The 16,549-nt window shown below is 44.3% G+C and overlaps 1 protein-coding gene across 3 annotated transcripts; it reads right to left on the bottom strand.

The window, feature by feature from the left end:
* Nucleotides 1-438: 438 nt before the first annotated feature.
* Nucleotides 439-16,451, bottom strand: TM2D3 (TM2 domain containing 3). 3 transcript variants are annotated; one of them, XM_087829112.1, is made up of 6 exons: nucleotides 16,353-16,451; nucleotides 15,808-15,900; nucleotides 14,118-14,275; nucleotides 9,922-10,096; nucleotides 9,474-9,549; nucleotides 439-827 (listed from the first exon to the last, which is right to left on the bottom strand). In XM_087829112.1, the coding sequence occupies exons 1-6, from the start codon at nucleotides 16,441-16,443 to the stop codon at nucleotides 689-691; spliced, it is 732 nt and encodes a 243-aa protein (XP_087685238.1). In that variant the 5' UTR covers nucleotides 16,444-16,451; the 3' UTR covers nucleotides 439-688. The 3 variants fall into 3 exon arrangements, with proteins under 3 accessions (XP_087685238.1, XP_087685237.1, XP_087685239.1); XM_087829111.1 differs by lacking the exon at nucleotides 439-827 and adding an exon at nucleotides 7,339-8,071; XM_087829113.1 differs by lacking the exons at nucleotides 439-827; nucleotides 15,808-15,900 and adding an exon at nucleotides 7,339-8,071.
* Between the last annotated feature and the right edge of the window lie 98 nt (nucleotides 16,452-16,549).

Here is a 16,549-nt window from a genome sequence, read left to right as displayed (position 1 = left end):
GGGAGTGGAATTTGGCCCCTAGGAACAGCCCTCAGCGTGAGGGCAGAGCTGTGGTGGGCACTCCACTGTGTCCTCATGGCCCTCCCACCTTTCTTCTCTGTGTACTCAGTGTGTGGTTTTGTCACTGAGGCCGCTGCACTTCTATCCCAGCCAGACGAAGGAGGACAGAGGGACAGGCAGAAAGGACAGATGCTCTTTCTCAAGGGGTTGCTTCTCAGGGTCTGGGCCAAAAACCCAACACTCCAAAACCACACTTGGGGCATCCAACCAAAGGAGGTGATCACAGGTAGCTGGAAGGTGTAGAAAAGAAGAGCAAACTCCCAGGTAACCAGGATATGGAGCTGCAGGAAGCAGCACCGATACCCAGGGCTGGGGGACAAGAGAGGAGATGGCGCGGCCAGCAGCAGCAGCTCAGAAGAGGGCTACCTGTTCCTCCGAGGGGGCAGCGTGGCTGAGGCTGGCTCTGCCCAAAGGAGCCAAGGCCGTGGCTGTTCCCAGAGCAACAGGGGTGCACTGGGGCATCAAGACCTGTACGTCCATGCCCAAAAATTCCATGCGTTTCGTGCAAAGTTACAGCAACCCCGTGTAGGCAGAACCGCAGAGGGCTCAGCTGCCTCAGAAATACAGTTCTTCCTGCAGTCAGCTAAAGGAGCTTACCTTTCAGATGACTGGTGTGTCCCCAGCAGTCTCAGGTAGGTGGCTGCAGTAAGTGGAGTGACTCTAGCATGAGCCAGCTGAGACTCTCAGTCCTGCAGACCAGGCCCGACTTGGTGATTGCATGCACATCTGAGACCCCTTGAGTCACCAGCTGTTTGAGGCCACCGTGCCTGCAATGATAAGGTAAGTATGAGTCTGAGCTCCAAAGATTACACTCAGCCCTTCAGTGAGTTGAGTGTTGTCTGTAGGAGGCTGGTACAGGGAGAGCGCAGATGTAGATCCAACATGTCCCTCCTCAAGCCAGCTCCAAGGGCTACGCCTGCCTTCTCCCTATAAATGTTTTCTTATAGATGAGTAACACTCAAGACACAGACAAGCTGAGAATAGCAGGGCCCTCGGCCCCACAGTTGATGACTGCTGGCTCTGGACCAGGTTCTGGAGACACGGGATTGTCACCACACTGTTCTACCAAACACCACAGTTCTCGGGGGATCATCTCAGCCAAATGCCTGCTTACTCCATGTTTCCACAGTACACGTCTAACTCATGTAACGTTAGTTCACCAAGGACATCCTGAAGTCATGATGGCCCCTTTGGGGAACTTCTGACATGGACAGGATTATTGTGATGGGCATCTGAACACAGACAAAGAAATCCCGAATACCCAATGGTTTCTGCTCTTCTCTTGACATGAGACCTCCAAAGTCGATTCAAATTCTAAAATCGTCTCCCTAGAAGATTTCCCAAATCCCAGGTCAGAAAGGAAGTTCAGAGACAAATTCAGACTTGTGCTCAGCATATATACTCTGGGCTTTTCCAACCTCCTTCAACCAGCCCATGTGTGGTGGGGCCAGGAGATGCAAAGCCTGGGATGAGAAAAGCCAATTAGCATGACCCTAAAAGGGACACAGGGCTAACGAATCCTGAAAAACACAAAGTAGAAACTCTTTTAACAGGGACACCTGTCAATATTGCAAACCAAGTAATTGAAAATTGTCCCATCCTAGCCTTAAAGACACAGGAACTAAAGTTCTGAGGTACCCTGAAGGGGCTCCAAGGGAGACTAGTCAGCTCCCTCTTCTATTCTTTTCTCTCTCTGTTCCCTTTTCTCCATCTCTTAAAAGACTTTGGAGATTGATTGTAGTAGGATGTATTTTCTAAAAATGGTCACTGCGATATTTCTAGTTTCATATGCTCTTCTTCGATCTTCCTACTCCCCCAATGAGAGACGGAGTTCACGTCCATTCCCCTTGAACTTGAGTGGGCCTTTGTAACTGATTCGATCAGTAGGTTGTGGTAGAAGTGAGGCTGTGTGACTTCTGGAGCCAGGTAAGAATAGACCATCCAGCTCCCAGGTAGCCAACCGCCATGCTGTAAAGAAGCCCAACCAGACCTGCGCAGAGACCACATGGAGAGGCCCACATGGGGAGAGGAACCGCCAGGTATGTAAAGACAGCCTCCAGGTGATTCTGGCCCCCATCCTCTGAGTTTTCCAGCTGTGGCCACAGGCATAAAACAGAGACAAACCATTCTGCTGTGCCATGTCCAAAGTGCTGATCCACAGTATCTGTGGGAATAAGTGGTTGTTTTATGCGACTAAGCTTTGGGGTGATCCGTTACACAGCCATCGAAGTTGGAACATTAAGTAATCACAAAAATGTTCTGTCATGTCCACATTGCAGACCTAACACAACAGAAAAAGAAATCAGACTCTGATCTCTTAACGATCCACAAAAGTTGCTCTTCTAATTGGTTAGAGAGAGTTCATACATATTTAAAAGATAATTCGAGAACTTCCAAAGAGAAGAATCTTGACCTTCTAATTATGTGGTGATTGTTCAACTTTTCTCAAAGGCAAAACCTTTAACTGTGATATTCATTAATGACCTTGGCTACTACGTTACAAAAGAAGAAAAGCCGATAATTCACAGCTTTTTAACTTTTAAGTATGGCTGAAAAACTCTTCTAAAGCCATTTGAAAAACAAGGTCATGTCATGTCCCTGATGGATGACTGCAGGCAAATGAAAGTGAGTATTTGTGATTTAAAACACCTAATTCCTGCTTCCATGGAGAATGTAGAGAGCTGCACAGAACAATGAGAAAACCTGGATAATCTATAAAAGTTATCATTTTTCTTGAGTCTGTCAGAGACGTGAGGTTGTAAGGCAACCAAGTGAGCTGAATTCCAAAAGAGCAGGTGCTCCGAGGAGAAACACAGCACACAATCTATTTGCCCTTTGGAGAAGACAGGAGAAACACATGGCCACCAAGAGGTACGAAGCCATCACCTTAGGTTTTAGCAGATCACTAGTGGTCAAGTGTGGGCCAGGATGCAAGTCTGGAATAGCTGAGAATCCAGACTTAGGGAGTTTGTACTCGCAAGATCTCTGAGTGCTCTGAAAAGAAGTATCAGGACCAGCTGGGAAAACTGGGGAGGGACAGGCCTGTGCATGCGCAGGAAGACCCCAGCTGCTGTCGGAGGACACAAAGCCCTACCACTGCCCTGGATCCATCCCTCCTACAAAGCAAGACCTGACACACCGAGGGAAGGGCACCAAATCCTCCCACCCACAGGGCACAATATGTGTCTATTCCAGTGACAATAAATCAATGTCGTCTCCATGACTGAAGGGGGCCAATGGAATTAATCTCTCCGTGATTACAGTGTTGTACACATGAGATAAAGAACTTGTTTACTGCTCTATCTCCAGTGCCTAGAAAGGTGCATGGCGCATATTAGGGGATCAGTATTTATTCACTGAAGGGATACACTTGTGTTCTATAGCACAATTTATAGGGATTTTTCTTCTGTTTCTTGGGTTACGTTTTCTTCCCGATGGGCTCTTCATCTAATTTCACAGACTGTGTTCCTTCCTCCCTTTCTTCTGTGTTCATTTGTTTTCCCTGTTATAATATATATATGCAGTTGCTCTGTCATTTTTTTAAAAAACTGCCTTACTGTGATAATTTATATACCATAAAGTTTTCCAGCTTAATATATAACTGACTTTTTTCACTTAGCACAGTGTTTCTGAGGTTTATCCACGTTGTAGCATGTTGGTACTTCATTCCTTTTTATGACCAAATAACATTCCATTGTATGGATATACTTTTTTTATGCATTACTCACCAGTTGATGGACGTTTGGGTTGTTTCCACTTTTTGACTATTATGAACAATGCTATGAACAAGCTTTTATATGTATATATTTTTATTTTTATTACATATCTAGAATTGCTGAGTAACATGGTAACTTTAAAAATTTTAAGTTCTTAAAGTTTTCCAAAGTGGCTGTAATCACTTTACATTCCTGCCACCAGTGTATGATGGTTCCCATTTCTCCACCTCCTCACTGATACCTGCTATTGTCTGTCAGTCTAGTGGGCAGGAATTGTCATTTTTTGTCTTCTTGTGTAATGTGGGCAACTTTGTGATATTAAGTGAATAATTTCCTCTATTTTTCCTCTGAGAAGTTTGAACTTTGTATTTTGTGTTCTATTTAGTGTTCAGTAGCCTCATAGCCAAAGTGAGGCAGGGAACAACTCAGCTGAGACTTTTCTAGAATATCTTTTCTAGAATATCTGGTCTCTTTTCGGAGATTTTTCTTGATGCCTCCAACTGTTTCCTTCCCGATTAGGAGGTGGATCTCATAACCCATGGGGGTCATCTTGGGCTCTGGATCCTTTTTCTGGTTCAGTGTGACACCTACCCCATCCATCAGAGAATCAGTGCGCTGTCCACTGGCCTCTCTCATGGGTCTCTCCCCTAAGCCTTTTCACTTCCCCTGCAAAAACAGGGAAAAGATGAGCATATCCCCTCCCTCCCAGTTATTACTGTGTTTCTCTTGCAAGTGAGAGTGCCTGAGTTTTCTGATTCACCAGGACCATGTTGCAGTAGTAGTCTTGCACACCTGAGCAATATTTTCCTTCTCTTACTATTTTTGGATGCTTTTGACATTTGTCTTTTTCTTTATTTGCTGCTGGTTTTGTTTTTTGTGGGAAGGAGCTGCCAGTTTTTACTACATTGGGTTCATGTCAATAAGTATTTGAAAAGACGTTGTGATCCAGCCATACTCTACCATTCTACCGAAAAAATTCTTGGCAATACTTTCAGGTGTTTAGCTTAGGCCTGGAGAGTCCCCCTCATTCATTCATTAAACAAATGCTCACTATGTGCCAGGGAGGGCTCTTGAAGAGAACCAGATCTTGCTCTCATGGAGCCTTAGTTAATCATGTCCGCGAGTCTCAATCAAAGCTTCCTCAGTTTGCATAAAGTGTGTTTATAGAAGTCAATTCCAATACTTCGAATCTGAGAGTTGACACGAAATTTGCCTGGGTTATAATTAACATACACACCCTCTAACATTCCCGTGACACTTCACTCTATCAAAGGTGCTTTCATCAGATACGGGGTGGGCGGAGGGGAAGCTTCAGAGCAGGAGTGAAGCAATCCTTCATCCTCAGCTCTCCTGCTACTGGAAAAGCTGCCTCAGACACAGCTTGTTCTGCACTCATTGCTATGGGATGAATTCAAATCATTCCTAAGATCCTTAGCTGATGATGTACCCAAAATAAATGCAATTCTGGCACAAAGTATCTAAAAACGTATAGGAAAATCAAGTTGTAAGGCACAGAGAAGGCATTTTTAAATCTTCAAGCATGAGAGCTTTTAAAAATCTTTCTAGAAACACCATTAACCAGAGCTGTTCCACAGCAATTTGCAGGAATCCCATTAACACAGTGCTATGGCCAATATTTACTTGAAGCCAATTTCTTTGTATTATCTCCCTGCAGCCACCTCAACTGCCAGTTTCTAGAATTCCACTCGAGTGCTTCAATCTTTCCGACACCCATGGCACTGACTCACTCTGCAAATATATGAGCCACTGTGTGTAAGACATCATGCTGGGGACACCAGGAAGCCAGAAATAAATAACACAGCACCTGCCCGGGAGGAATTATTGGGGCAAGTGGGACAGCAGACAAAGCAAGGCAGAGATTCTTACGATGAAGTAATGACATATGGCTTGTTGCAGTGATAAATTCTGAATTTCCTGATTTCCGTCAATAGAGGTTGGGGACTGATATGCTGAAAAGGTCCCCCACCTAACAGCCCCTCGGCAAAGCCACCAGCTCACAGGAACAAAGCGTAAAGGTCAGACCCAAACAGGACATTTGGCTGCCAGCAGAGGCCCATGGAATTTGCTGGAGAGATCATACACTCTCTTTCTGGTGCCTTTAAAGGGTAGTTCTAAGTTTCTTGTAGGGACCCATGTAGGAGTTCATCATTCCTAAGTTTGTTTGAACTGTATTTGGAAATCTTCCTTTTCCTGTTAGTCCCATCTCAGCAGCCACAACGCCATCAAATCCTTGAAAGGAAGCATCCCTCATCTGCTCACATCCCTTAGGTTCCAAAGACTTGTATTCCTTGTAAAAGGCTTTTAGGATTTGGAAGCAAATCTATGCATTCATCTCCTTTCACAGATCCAGAATCTTTCAGCTTTCACCTTCCAAGCCATGGTCAACTATCTGCTACCTACTTCCTCAGAGTCTGTGCACAGCCAGCAGTTCCCACAGCTTCCCTGGCTCCTCATATGGTAGCTCAACAGGGAAATGCTAGAGAGTCTCTTCTGCACAGAGCTAACTATGGAAGATATTCCAGAAAACATTTTATTAAAGTTAGCAAAGGGGCTGTTTCCTTGCAGGTTCCTTGCAGGAACAGGTCTTCATCTAAAGACATACCAGCTCCACCAAGTGTCATGTACCCACGATGGGTAAGAAAGTGTGTTTTCCCCAGAGAAGAAAGGTCCATGCAAACTAGGCTACTCCCAGCCAGAAGTGCTGGCGTGTTGTGCCCACGCTCATGTTCCGAGGAAAGATCATGTTCGGATGGACAGGTTCTGGAAACACAACGTGCAAGCAAATGTGAAGGGGAAACGCCACCCAGTGGCCAGAGCTGGAGCTGCCACTCAGCTACACCAAAAACACCTGAGCGGACCTTCAAGGGCGAGGCATCACCAGAGGGATTCACGTCCCCTTCCAGGTAAACTGCGATTAATAATCTCATGAAGAAAATACATTTTGTTGCATGGAATTTATGGAGATATTTTCCAAAACTATTTTATAGCTTCCAGATCTGACAGGCTGGTTAAATCTTCTGGCTATTAAGAGAAACCCAATTTGAAAGAGAAATGCTAAGAGTTGTAATGTTTTAAAAGAAACCTTTGTAAAACCCATTTAGGATTTATACTGGTTTTTCTTTCCAATAAAGGAACTGTAGACTCAAAAACACTCCTCATGCTAAAACACAATGAACACTACACGGTATGTCAACAACCAGCCAACTGTGAATACAGCTGACCCTTGAACAAAGACCCGAACTGTGCGGGTCCACTTCTATGCAGATTTCAGGTGGACCCACGCAGCTCAAAGTCGTGTTGTTCAAGGGTCAACTGTGTTTTCAACCCACAATTGGGAATCCCATATTTGCAAGGCTGACTTAACCTACGTGCAGATTGACTGCTTGGCATCCATGCCCCTCACCCCAATGCTGTTTAAGGGCCAATGTCTACCTGTTGGAATGGAGCAATGTCCCAAAAAATACACATTTTACCTCATAATGGTAACAGCTGTTAGGATTACTCAAGATTATCGGTTAATACAGAAAACAGGTCTACAATGTTTCTTAAGCAAGGTGTAACTTTATTGACTTTTCAGTACTCTTACAATTTTATGTTACTAATAAAACTCAGACCACAGCAGCTAGACATGAAAGTTCTAGTTTAAACACCCGCATACAAATACATGCACACAATGCAAAACTCACAGAGCACTGGAGTGTAGACAATTTATTCAGCTAAAGAGTAAAACTTTCCCATTTTCTGCATCACAGCTGAAGAGCTTTTCTGGGCAGATCACGTTCAGGCCGAGATCCGAGCAATACACTTCGACTTAAGCAACATAAAACGAAAAGTCAGAGGAATTAATTTGATTTCCAATAACTGCAGCTTGTTCCTCCAGTTTAAGTCCAAGTTTTTTCACAGAAAAAAATATATTTCAAGCAAATGAAACCAAATTCCAGAGAAGCACGGTTCAGTGTTTTTTATTGTACCTTTATCAAGGCAGGCAAAGTACAGATGCTGTACATTAAAAACATACAAATGCGGCAAATACACTCGCAGCACATCAGTTCCTACAGGCAAAGGACTTTTTCCAAGCATCGCTCCTCTCTGAAGCACACAGCCACAGCTAAATGTACAGAGAGCCATCTGCTGGTCCCACGTAGCCAACTCCAATCAACAAGACGTCTATCAGCGTCCAGATGCCCAGGCCCCCGAAGCTGAAGAGCTTGCCGAGGCCCTCTCTCCACTGGCCCAGGTAGAAGCGGTCCGCTCCAAACCCGCCGAGGGTGATGCTGCAACACCAAACGGACTCGATCCACCAGACGTCCCCCCACCACCCCGTCAGGTGAGGCTCCACAGCCCCGCTAAGTCACACCTGGGAAAGGCTCTCAAATAAATGATCCTAACCCTGTTAGATCACAACGGTTATTTCACATTTCACAATGCCAAATACATATTTTCAATCCTTCATCCTTGGTGGGAATCAGCGTATGCGGAGGGCTTTTAAGTTACACCCAGATTTTTGGCTGTGCGGGTGATTGGAATCCCTACCCCCATGTTGTTCAAGGGTCAGCTGTAATCACAGGCGAGAAGACTGTTAAAATGTCCAAAGCAGACACATGGTCTTTATCTGGCCTAAATCTAAGGTTTCTCTTTTAAAGAAAAGTAATGGACCTCTTTGCATTTTAATCTTGAAAATGGCACATCCCTGAGAACGAAGCACGAACATGGAGTCAGGAGTTGGCACCGTGGGGCAGCCCACTGCCATCTGGCTGCCCCGGGGCAGGCTGTCTGTTTCAGTCACTCACCTGTGTGCCTGAATTTAGAGTTAGGAATAAATGACTTTTAAGGTTCCTTCCAATGCTAAGATCTAACACTATTTGGATAACTTCTAATTGGACTTTTCAAGTTTTTATGACAGAAAATTTCAGAGCATATAAAAGTAAAAAGTAAAGAGAACAGTACCCATGACCCAGCTCCAAAAAAACCAACACTCGGCCAGCCCTGGCTCATCTATATGCGAGGTTGCACGCCCCTGCCCCGTGCCATGCTGCAAGGCCACAGGGTTTCAGGCTCTAACTCTAAAACTTCAACTGGAGGTGGCACAACTTTGTAGTTAGTGAATCGTTTAACCAGTTTTCCCTCTGGCAGGAAGAATGGGTACAATTTTTTTTCAAACTGTTCAGAAGTTTAATAAATACAAGCATGTAAAAATTCTAAGTCTACAATCATTTCCAGATGGTGGAATTATAGGTGATTTTTACTGCTTTTCTTGGTCATTTTCACTTTTCCAGTGTTCGGTATTGAGCATGTAGTATTTTTTTATAATAAAGATGACAGTTATTAAAAATTAAAAATACACATCATAAATCTACCTATTTTAAACAGTACACAGTATACACTGATTCACGGTACGTTCAGGATGGGGAACCCTGACTGGTTTAATGATCTATAATCATGCCTCAGTAAGTCCTATGCAGGCTTCTTGGGAGAAAAGCTAACTTTCTGCAATTTAATTCCTAAAGGTGTTGGTCTGACTACCTAAGGATGTGTCCCACAGCTACATTTCTTTGCATCTGTCTGGCAGGTGGTGGGATCTGAGTGGAGTAGTCTGTCTGAGCTCAATGTATGGAAATTCCACGGATCCCAACAAAATCCAAATGGCCCCTCTAGCTTATTGGTAACAAGGCTTACCTGAGAGCCAGAGCAGTAGACCACTTATAACCTCCAGTCCAATTGCAATACAGCATTTTTGGAAATGTTCGATTACCTTTAAAAAAAAAAGAAATAAAGAATGCTCTCTACTTAGAAACACGGGCATAAAAATACTCCTACACAGAAACTAACTGTAACTAGGGCCTTGTAATTAAAAATCTAAAAAGTCGACCCTCCTTACAATAATGCTCACCACAGTGAATGGTTTTATCAAATACTACCTTTTAAAAGATAAAAACATTGCAAAATTTGTGGATTTTTTTTTTAAGCTCACTGAGTATATTAATGAGGCTTGGCATAACTCCAAAGTGCTAAGAAATGCTTCTGATGAAATAATTTAACTTTATTTCTCAAGTTTCTGATTCAAATTCCACAAGCAAGCTTAGAGCAAAATAGCTTGCTCCCAAGTCGCTGATCTCCGACTCACCCAAGCAGTGCACGTGGTCCCGCACCGTGCAGTTGGCGGTGTAGCGCTGCCGCGGGCAGGACACAGTCATGCAGCTGGTGGAATTGGAGCACTCGTAGTCAGTTTCTGGGAGCTGCCAGCAAAATCGGCAAGTCATGTTGATGACAAAGTGCTTTTGGGCTCTGAAGTCCTGATCCTGTGCAGCAAAGGACACAGAACTCATCAATCATGATATAGTAGCTTGTTAATATGTCGATAAAACTACACAGTCTAATGCCATAAAGATTGCAAAATACTTTATGATCTTGCAGGAAGTGGCAGGAAAATAGGTAGCAAACCATTGTATGCAAAACAAATATACATGATATGATCCTATAATCATAAAAATATACACCCAAAAATATAAACCTAAGAAAAAAATATCTCGAGAAATTCACATGAAAATCAGTAAGGTTATTTCAGGGTGGTAGGTTTACGTCATCCTTTTTACCAGGCTAAATCTGTAATAATAAGCATGTGTACTTTTGTACAAAAAAGAGAAAACTTTGTTTTATAAAGCAGGAGAGTCACGAATAGCTGGAAAGACAGATAAGCACATCTGTTCAAGGTCACTGAGCTGCAAGTTCGGAGTAGAAGCCAAGACCCACCAGTCTCAAATCCTCCCTCATATCCCCACCACAGTCCAGGGCTGGTTTTGCTGCCGCTGCCAACACGGCACGTGGCACGATCCACCCCCAGGCAGCCCCAGAGAATCACTCAACTTAGAAGAACCAAGGGTAGAGACTCAGCACGTGCTCAGCGGTGGCCCTTAACTTTGAGACCAGACTTTTTCATTTAGCGTTTAGAAATCAGTATTTTGTTTTCTGCTTATAAAAGTAGCACATGCTCTTTGTAAGTTGCAGATCTGGGAATGAAAGAAAAAAACCCTGTATGCTCTCCAGAGACCCATTTTTAATCTTCTTTCACTTTTTTCCTTTTTAATATAGATTTACAGAAGCAGAATTATACTGAAAGCATTTTGCATCCTTTCTTACTCCCACTTGACATTAGATTGTAATACATATTTTTCAAAACCATCTTTAATGATCATACAATCACCTCTGGAAGTTATCATATTTGTTAATTTTTTTCATCTATGCAAAGCTGTTTTGGACAGCATCCCAAACTGAAAGACACCACCTGATTTAGGTGATACTGTTTTAAATGTCTGCATATTCCTAGTGATGCGTTTATAACACACCTTTCTTAGCAACTGTTTTTTAAATTAGTTAATACATGTACAAACTCCCAGACAGGACTGGAGAGTGGAGGAAGCCAGCCCCCCCCAGCACTGAGCCCTGCTTATCCACTCTTATCCACTGGCCTTCAAGGGAGTCTATTCTATGCCCAGGTACATTTCTTTTCTAAAATCTAACTTTCCCACTGATACTTTCGCTTAATTCTGCAGCTATCCGTAAACGTCTCCAGAGCCGCCTAGTTCTTTGTTAAGAGTGGCAATGTATTTATCTCATTACACAGTGAGCCATAAATTAAACAGTTCTCTCTTGAACATTAAGCTTGCTTTGGATCTCTTGCTTAGGTGAACAATGCAGCTGAGTGTAACACCCTTGGGCATATTTACATGCATCCATGTGCAGTACCTGGAAGATACAGTCCTGGGTATGGAATTGCTGGGCCAAAGGCTACATGCATCTGTAAGCTTCACAGGTATGACAAACTGCCTAGGCGAGGACGACCAATCTGCCCACCCACTAACAAGACATAAGAGTGTCACTTACATCCTCACAAAAATCAGTTATCTTTTTTTTTTGCCAAGCTAATAGGTAAAAACCACAGTTATGTGTATCTCTTCAGTTATGAGAAGAATTAAACCTGTTGGAAGTCCGTTTGTACTTGCTTCTTTAGGAACCATCTGCTCCAGTCCTAAGACCATTTTTCTAGAGGACTGTCATCTTTTCCTCATTGGCTCTTAGGAAATCTTTACATAGTATGGATATTAGTGCATTATTTGTAATGTCTTAGAAATCCTTTTTCCTAGTTTGTCATTTATCTTTTGCCTTTCTGGGTGTTTTTTTAATCCTCACCTGAGGACACTTTTTCCATTGCTTTTCAGAAACAGTGTGGGGGGAGAGAAACATCGATGTGAGAGACACATCGACTAGTTGCCTCGCACATGTGCCCCAACTGGGGCCGAGGATTGAGTCTGCAACAAAGGTCTGTGCCCTTGGCCAGAACTGAACCTGGGACCCTTCAGTCCACAGGCTGACACTTTAACCACTTAGCCACACTGGCTAGGGCTGTCTTTATGGTTTTTTTAGGTCATGTAGAAATCTCTAATTTTTAGTAGTCAAATACATCAATTCTTTCTTTGATGGCTTCTAAATTTTATTTTACACTTAGAAAAATATTTCCTTCCTTGAGATTTTAACTAAACATATCTCATGCTTTCTCTGGCACTTTGTGGTTTAATTTATTCACATTAAATATCTGACCCGTCTGTAATTTATTTTGAGCAAGACAAGGATTCCACTTTTTACAAATAGCTACCCAGACACCCCAGCATTTACTGAATCCTTCTACTTACACAGAGAAGTACAGACCCCTTCAAAACCTCGTCTAGAGTAAACAGGTCTGTTCCCTTTCCCTCTGTGAAATAGCTGTTCTTATTAAAAACACAGAACCATCTGAAGGGATCACACCCGCTGCAGGCACACTAGCAGACAGGTGTCTTCTCCAAGTAACACAAACAACCTCTCTGTTGAGCAACTTCCAGCTCACATCAACTGGCCTGACAGCTGCCATTATAATGGGAACAGGAGCCCCTGATAAGGAAGAGGCTGCAGGTTTTTTTACATTTATTTATATTTACACACTTAGCAGGGTCCTTATTAAATAATGTCCTTGACTAGTGTAATCTGGGTGAGAATCCCTTAGACTGTGAGTCCCTAGTAATATGCACAGAGAAGGACTGAAAGAGTTTATACTTTTTCATTAATCTTAGTTCAAACTAAAAGGGGAGAGAGGAAGAGAGTCTGAGTGCAGGTCCGAGAGAATGAGTATTTGCACATGTGCATGATGGTCATGGATTATTTCTTCCTGAAATGCTCCCTTATTTACCAAGAAGGGACCCTACAGGTTGTCATTAAACAAATAATGAGAGAAAATGTGGTTTAACCCGGATGACCTGGCTACAGTGGTCCTAGACCCTATGGCTCTTGACAGCCAATTCATGGATTTCACTGTCCTACTTTCTGAAGGAGGAATGGACCACCAGACTCTCCTGGGGCAGACTTCAAATCCCACATCTAAGGACAGGCACCTGCTACTTGATAGGACTCCCTACTACTGGCTAGAACAGGGAGCAGATGAGATGGAAGCACCTGGAAGAGGAAGACAGAAAGAACCCAACTGGGGGCCCATCACAGGCAGGGGTGAGGACTCTACTGGGGACCAGAAACTTCCCTCCGCTTTGTCATTTCTCTACCTTCCTAATTTTTCTTCTCTGCTCTTTTCCACTAAATAAAACAGCTGGCTTTTGGAACACCGAAAGAATCAAGAAATGGAGAACTATCTCACTAAGTAGCGAGGTTTGGGAACTAAAGATCAAAGAAGCTGAGGGAAACAACAGAAGAAGCGAATTCTGGAAAAGTTCCCTTTAGCAAAGTTTTCCCATTTTTACTACCTAAATGCAGTGTGCAGTAACTACCTGGTCCACTTGATACCTAGGTCTCCCTGACCTATTCTCATTCAGCAGGTCTGGGGCTGCCTGTAGGAGTCTGTGATTTAAACAGGAGCCGAGGTGAAGCAGCTCGGAAGCCAGTATCCCTAGAGCACTGTAAGAAACACCAACTACAAAAGCCTTTCTATGCTCCTTCCTGGCCCTCAAAATATCAAAGACGGGACATAGGTATGATGATTGTAACAGGGTCATTTCTGATGGGCAAGTTGGTACGCTTGAATTTTTTCTATTTACGACTTTCTGTAAGAAGCCTGATAATCACTTATCCATATATCAAAAAATTACCATCTGAACCCCTGTAACCAAACCTCACTTGGAAATGGAAGCTCCAGTCTTTGGATAAAACTGACTTTCATCCTAAAATATTACTTATAAAAAAGGCAGAGCACTTTCAGAATTTCCCCCCGAGTCAGGTCTAAACTCTCCTGATAGCACCAGGTTTACAGTGAGTTTATTTAGAGTAAGTTGCAGTACTTACAACACAGGTAACAGAAGGTTTGACTGTGCAGTCAAAAGTGACAGGCTTCCCATAGACACAGGAGAAATTTGTCTTGCATTCTACACAGTCTGCAGGGAGTTTGCTGCACAGACCATTGCTTGGACACTTCATCACATAGGGTGGGATATCGGTACTTTCTGCGAGAGGTGAGAGAGAAGCTTATGCTCTTGTAATACTGATAAAAAAACTCACAATTTTCTAAGTTTACGGAGCATGATCATTAGCAATTAGAGAATAGGCTGGAATGGAAAAAGCAGAGCTGGAGTCAGAGCTACCTGCATTTAAAGCAGGGCTCTGCCGCCAGACAGCTGTGTGACTTGGTGGACAGCTCAACAGCTAAGAAAGAAGTATTTCATTACTGTCCCCCAAATGACCACAAAAATCAAAGGTGCTTACGTATATGTGATATATTGCTAATGCTAGGTATAAGTTAGGGCCTCAAAAAAATCTACCATATAACAAGATGAAAAACTAAGTCTCAGGGATGGGAGGGTTTGTGCAAGATCACAGAGGGAGTGGCAAACCAGAACCAGAACCGGAACCTGAATCTCAGTTTCCAATCCACTGTTCTTTTTACGTGCACTCACTGATTTGGAAATGAAGCCAGTGACCCTCTAACTGAATCCATCAGTACAAAAGGGGACCAACTCTAGAAAATATTCACTGTCATTATCCCACACCGCTCATCAATAAGCCATAATTTGCTAATAACATTTACAGTTTTATACTACCAAAGTTCAAAATAGTTTTCTATGTTCACAAGTTGTTCAGTAGGTTGCAGGTTTTTTCCCAGCCAACCTAGCCCAGAGTACAATGTATTTCTATCAGTTAAGAGGGGATCAAAATTGCAAGTAAGCCTTTTTCTTTTCTGTTCTTTGAGCTTTCAAAAAGGTGCAAAGGGTAAAACAATTCTTGCACTACCACTATAAAATAATCTCTGTTTTAAATTCAAGTATGCTGCTGTCTTCTAGTGGTCCCAAAGTACCTCTCAAGGAATGAAACTACAGAAACAAAGGTTCCATTTAGCAAAACACACTAATATTTAAAACTGATCTTACTTTAAGTCGCTGTAGCAGGTAGGCAATTCTACAAAATACCATTTTTTTCTTGCCTTTTGTTCCTATTACTATTGTGGCTGGAAGCCGGACACTTTAGCATCACAAAGCCAGAATGACTAGAAGGCCAGGTGGACCTCACCACCTTAAAGATAAGAAAACCAAAGCCCAGGGGGGTGAGTAATTTGTTCCAGCTCCCAGGAGCACCAGGGGACCTAGACTCCAAGCTCCACCTGTCCCTCTGTGATCCTTCCACTTCAAACAGCCTTTCCTAGCCAACATCGGGGGGGTCAAGAAGTGGAAGAAATGTTCTGCAGGGAAAGCAGCGCTGGTTGAGGGTTGTCTTGATGAAGTAAAAAAAAAATAAATAAATAACAGAAATAAAGGGATGGAAATGAAGAGACCGTGGGGCTGTCAAAAGGGACGGAAATATCAAGCCTGTCTACAGAAAATGTCTATCTGCCCTAAATTCATGTAATCTAAAATACAAGAAGTATTTAAAAAAAAAAAAAAAGGGTGATTTCATATACTAAAAGGAGCTTTATCCAAAATCGAGAGGGAGAACCCAGCAGATAGAAGCATACACATTTACTAGAAGAGAAAACGTCTAGTACCTGCTGCCCTGGGAACTACTGTGAAAGTGCGTGTTGGGCCCGGATCCCTGATTGCCTGCGCCAGCGGCTGCGCATGCTCTAAATTTAAGGATCCTACAATCAGAGAAACGTGTTATCCCGGGGCAGGAAGACCCCGGTGTGCGGTGAGCAGGCAGGGCCCACGCCACGCAGGGACGGCGCGTGAAACCCTCACAGCTCGACTGCCCAGGAAGCGAGAAAAAGGAACCGCTAACGGCGCCGACACCCATGGGCATCCCCGGGCGACTGGGGGACAAAGCGAGGTGAGGGGGACAGTCCCGCCGCCGGGCCGCGCCCCCTCGCTCCCGAGCTCTGCAGCTGAACCTGCGGCTCGGGGGTCCCCGTGCGCGGGGGGTGGGGGGTCGTCCCCGGACCCGAGGCCCGGACGCGCTGGGCTTGGGCCGCAGCGCCCCGCCCCCCCTCCGCCCCGCACTCGGCCTTCGCGCTCCCGGACGCTTCCCGTAGGTCGCGGAGGGGTCCCCCCGCCACCCAGCCAGACCCGGCGTGGCCCCCGGCCTTTCACTCACCACCGCCCGACAAGATATAGAACTGGGAGAGGAAGAGCAGCCCACGGCAGAGGCGGCGCAGCACCCCCAGCGGGCACGCCACAGCCGCCATCTTGCCGGCGCGACGCACTTCCGGGCCCCGGGCTAGGGTCCTTCCGGGGGCGGGGCTCCGGCGTGCGCGCCGGAAGGGGCGGAGCCGGGCGCGTTTCCGCCCCCCT

The sequence above is a fragment of the Miniopterus natalensis genome, chromosome 22 (genome assembly GCF_054644295.1).
Source record: "Miniopterus natalensis isolate mMinNat1 chromosome 22, mMinNat1.hap1, whole genome shotgun sequence".
NCBI lineage: Eukaryota > Metazoa > Chordata > Mammalia > Chiroptera > Miniopteridae > Miniopterus > Miniopterus natalensis.
Note: the sequence above shows the minus strand (reverse complement) of the source record. Positions and strands in the feature narration are given on the sequence as shown.

Coding starts and splice junctions, on each gene's coding strand:
- TM2D3 (XM_087829111.1), bottom strand. CDS start 16,443: ATGGCGGCTGTGGCGTGCCCGCTGGGGGTGCTGCGCCGCCTCTGCCGT. Junction 14,276..15,807: donor AGTAGTTCCCAGGGCAGCAG/GTACTAGACGTT, acceptor CACCTCTCGCAG/AAAGTACCGATATCCCACCC. Junction 8,072..9,473: donor TCTACTGCTCTGGCTCTCAG/GTAAGCCTTGTT, acceptor TTGGTGTTGCAG/CATCACCCTCGGCGGGTTTG.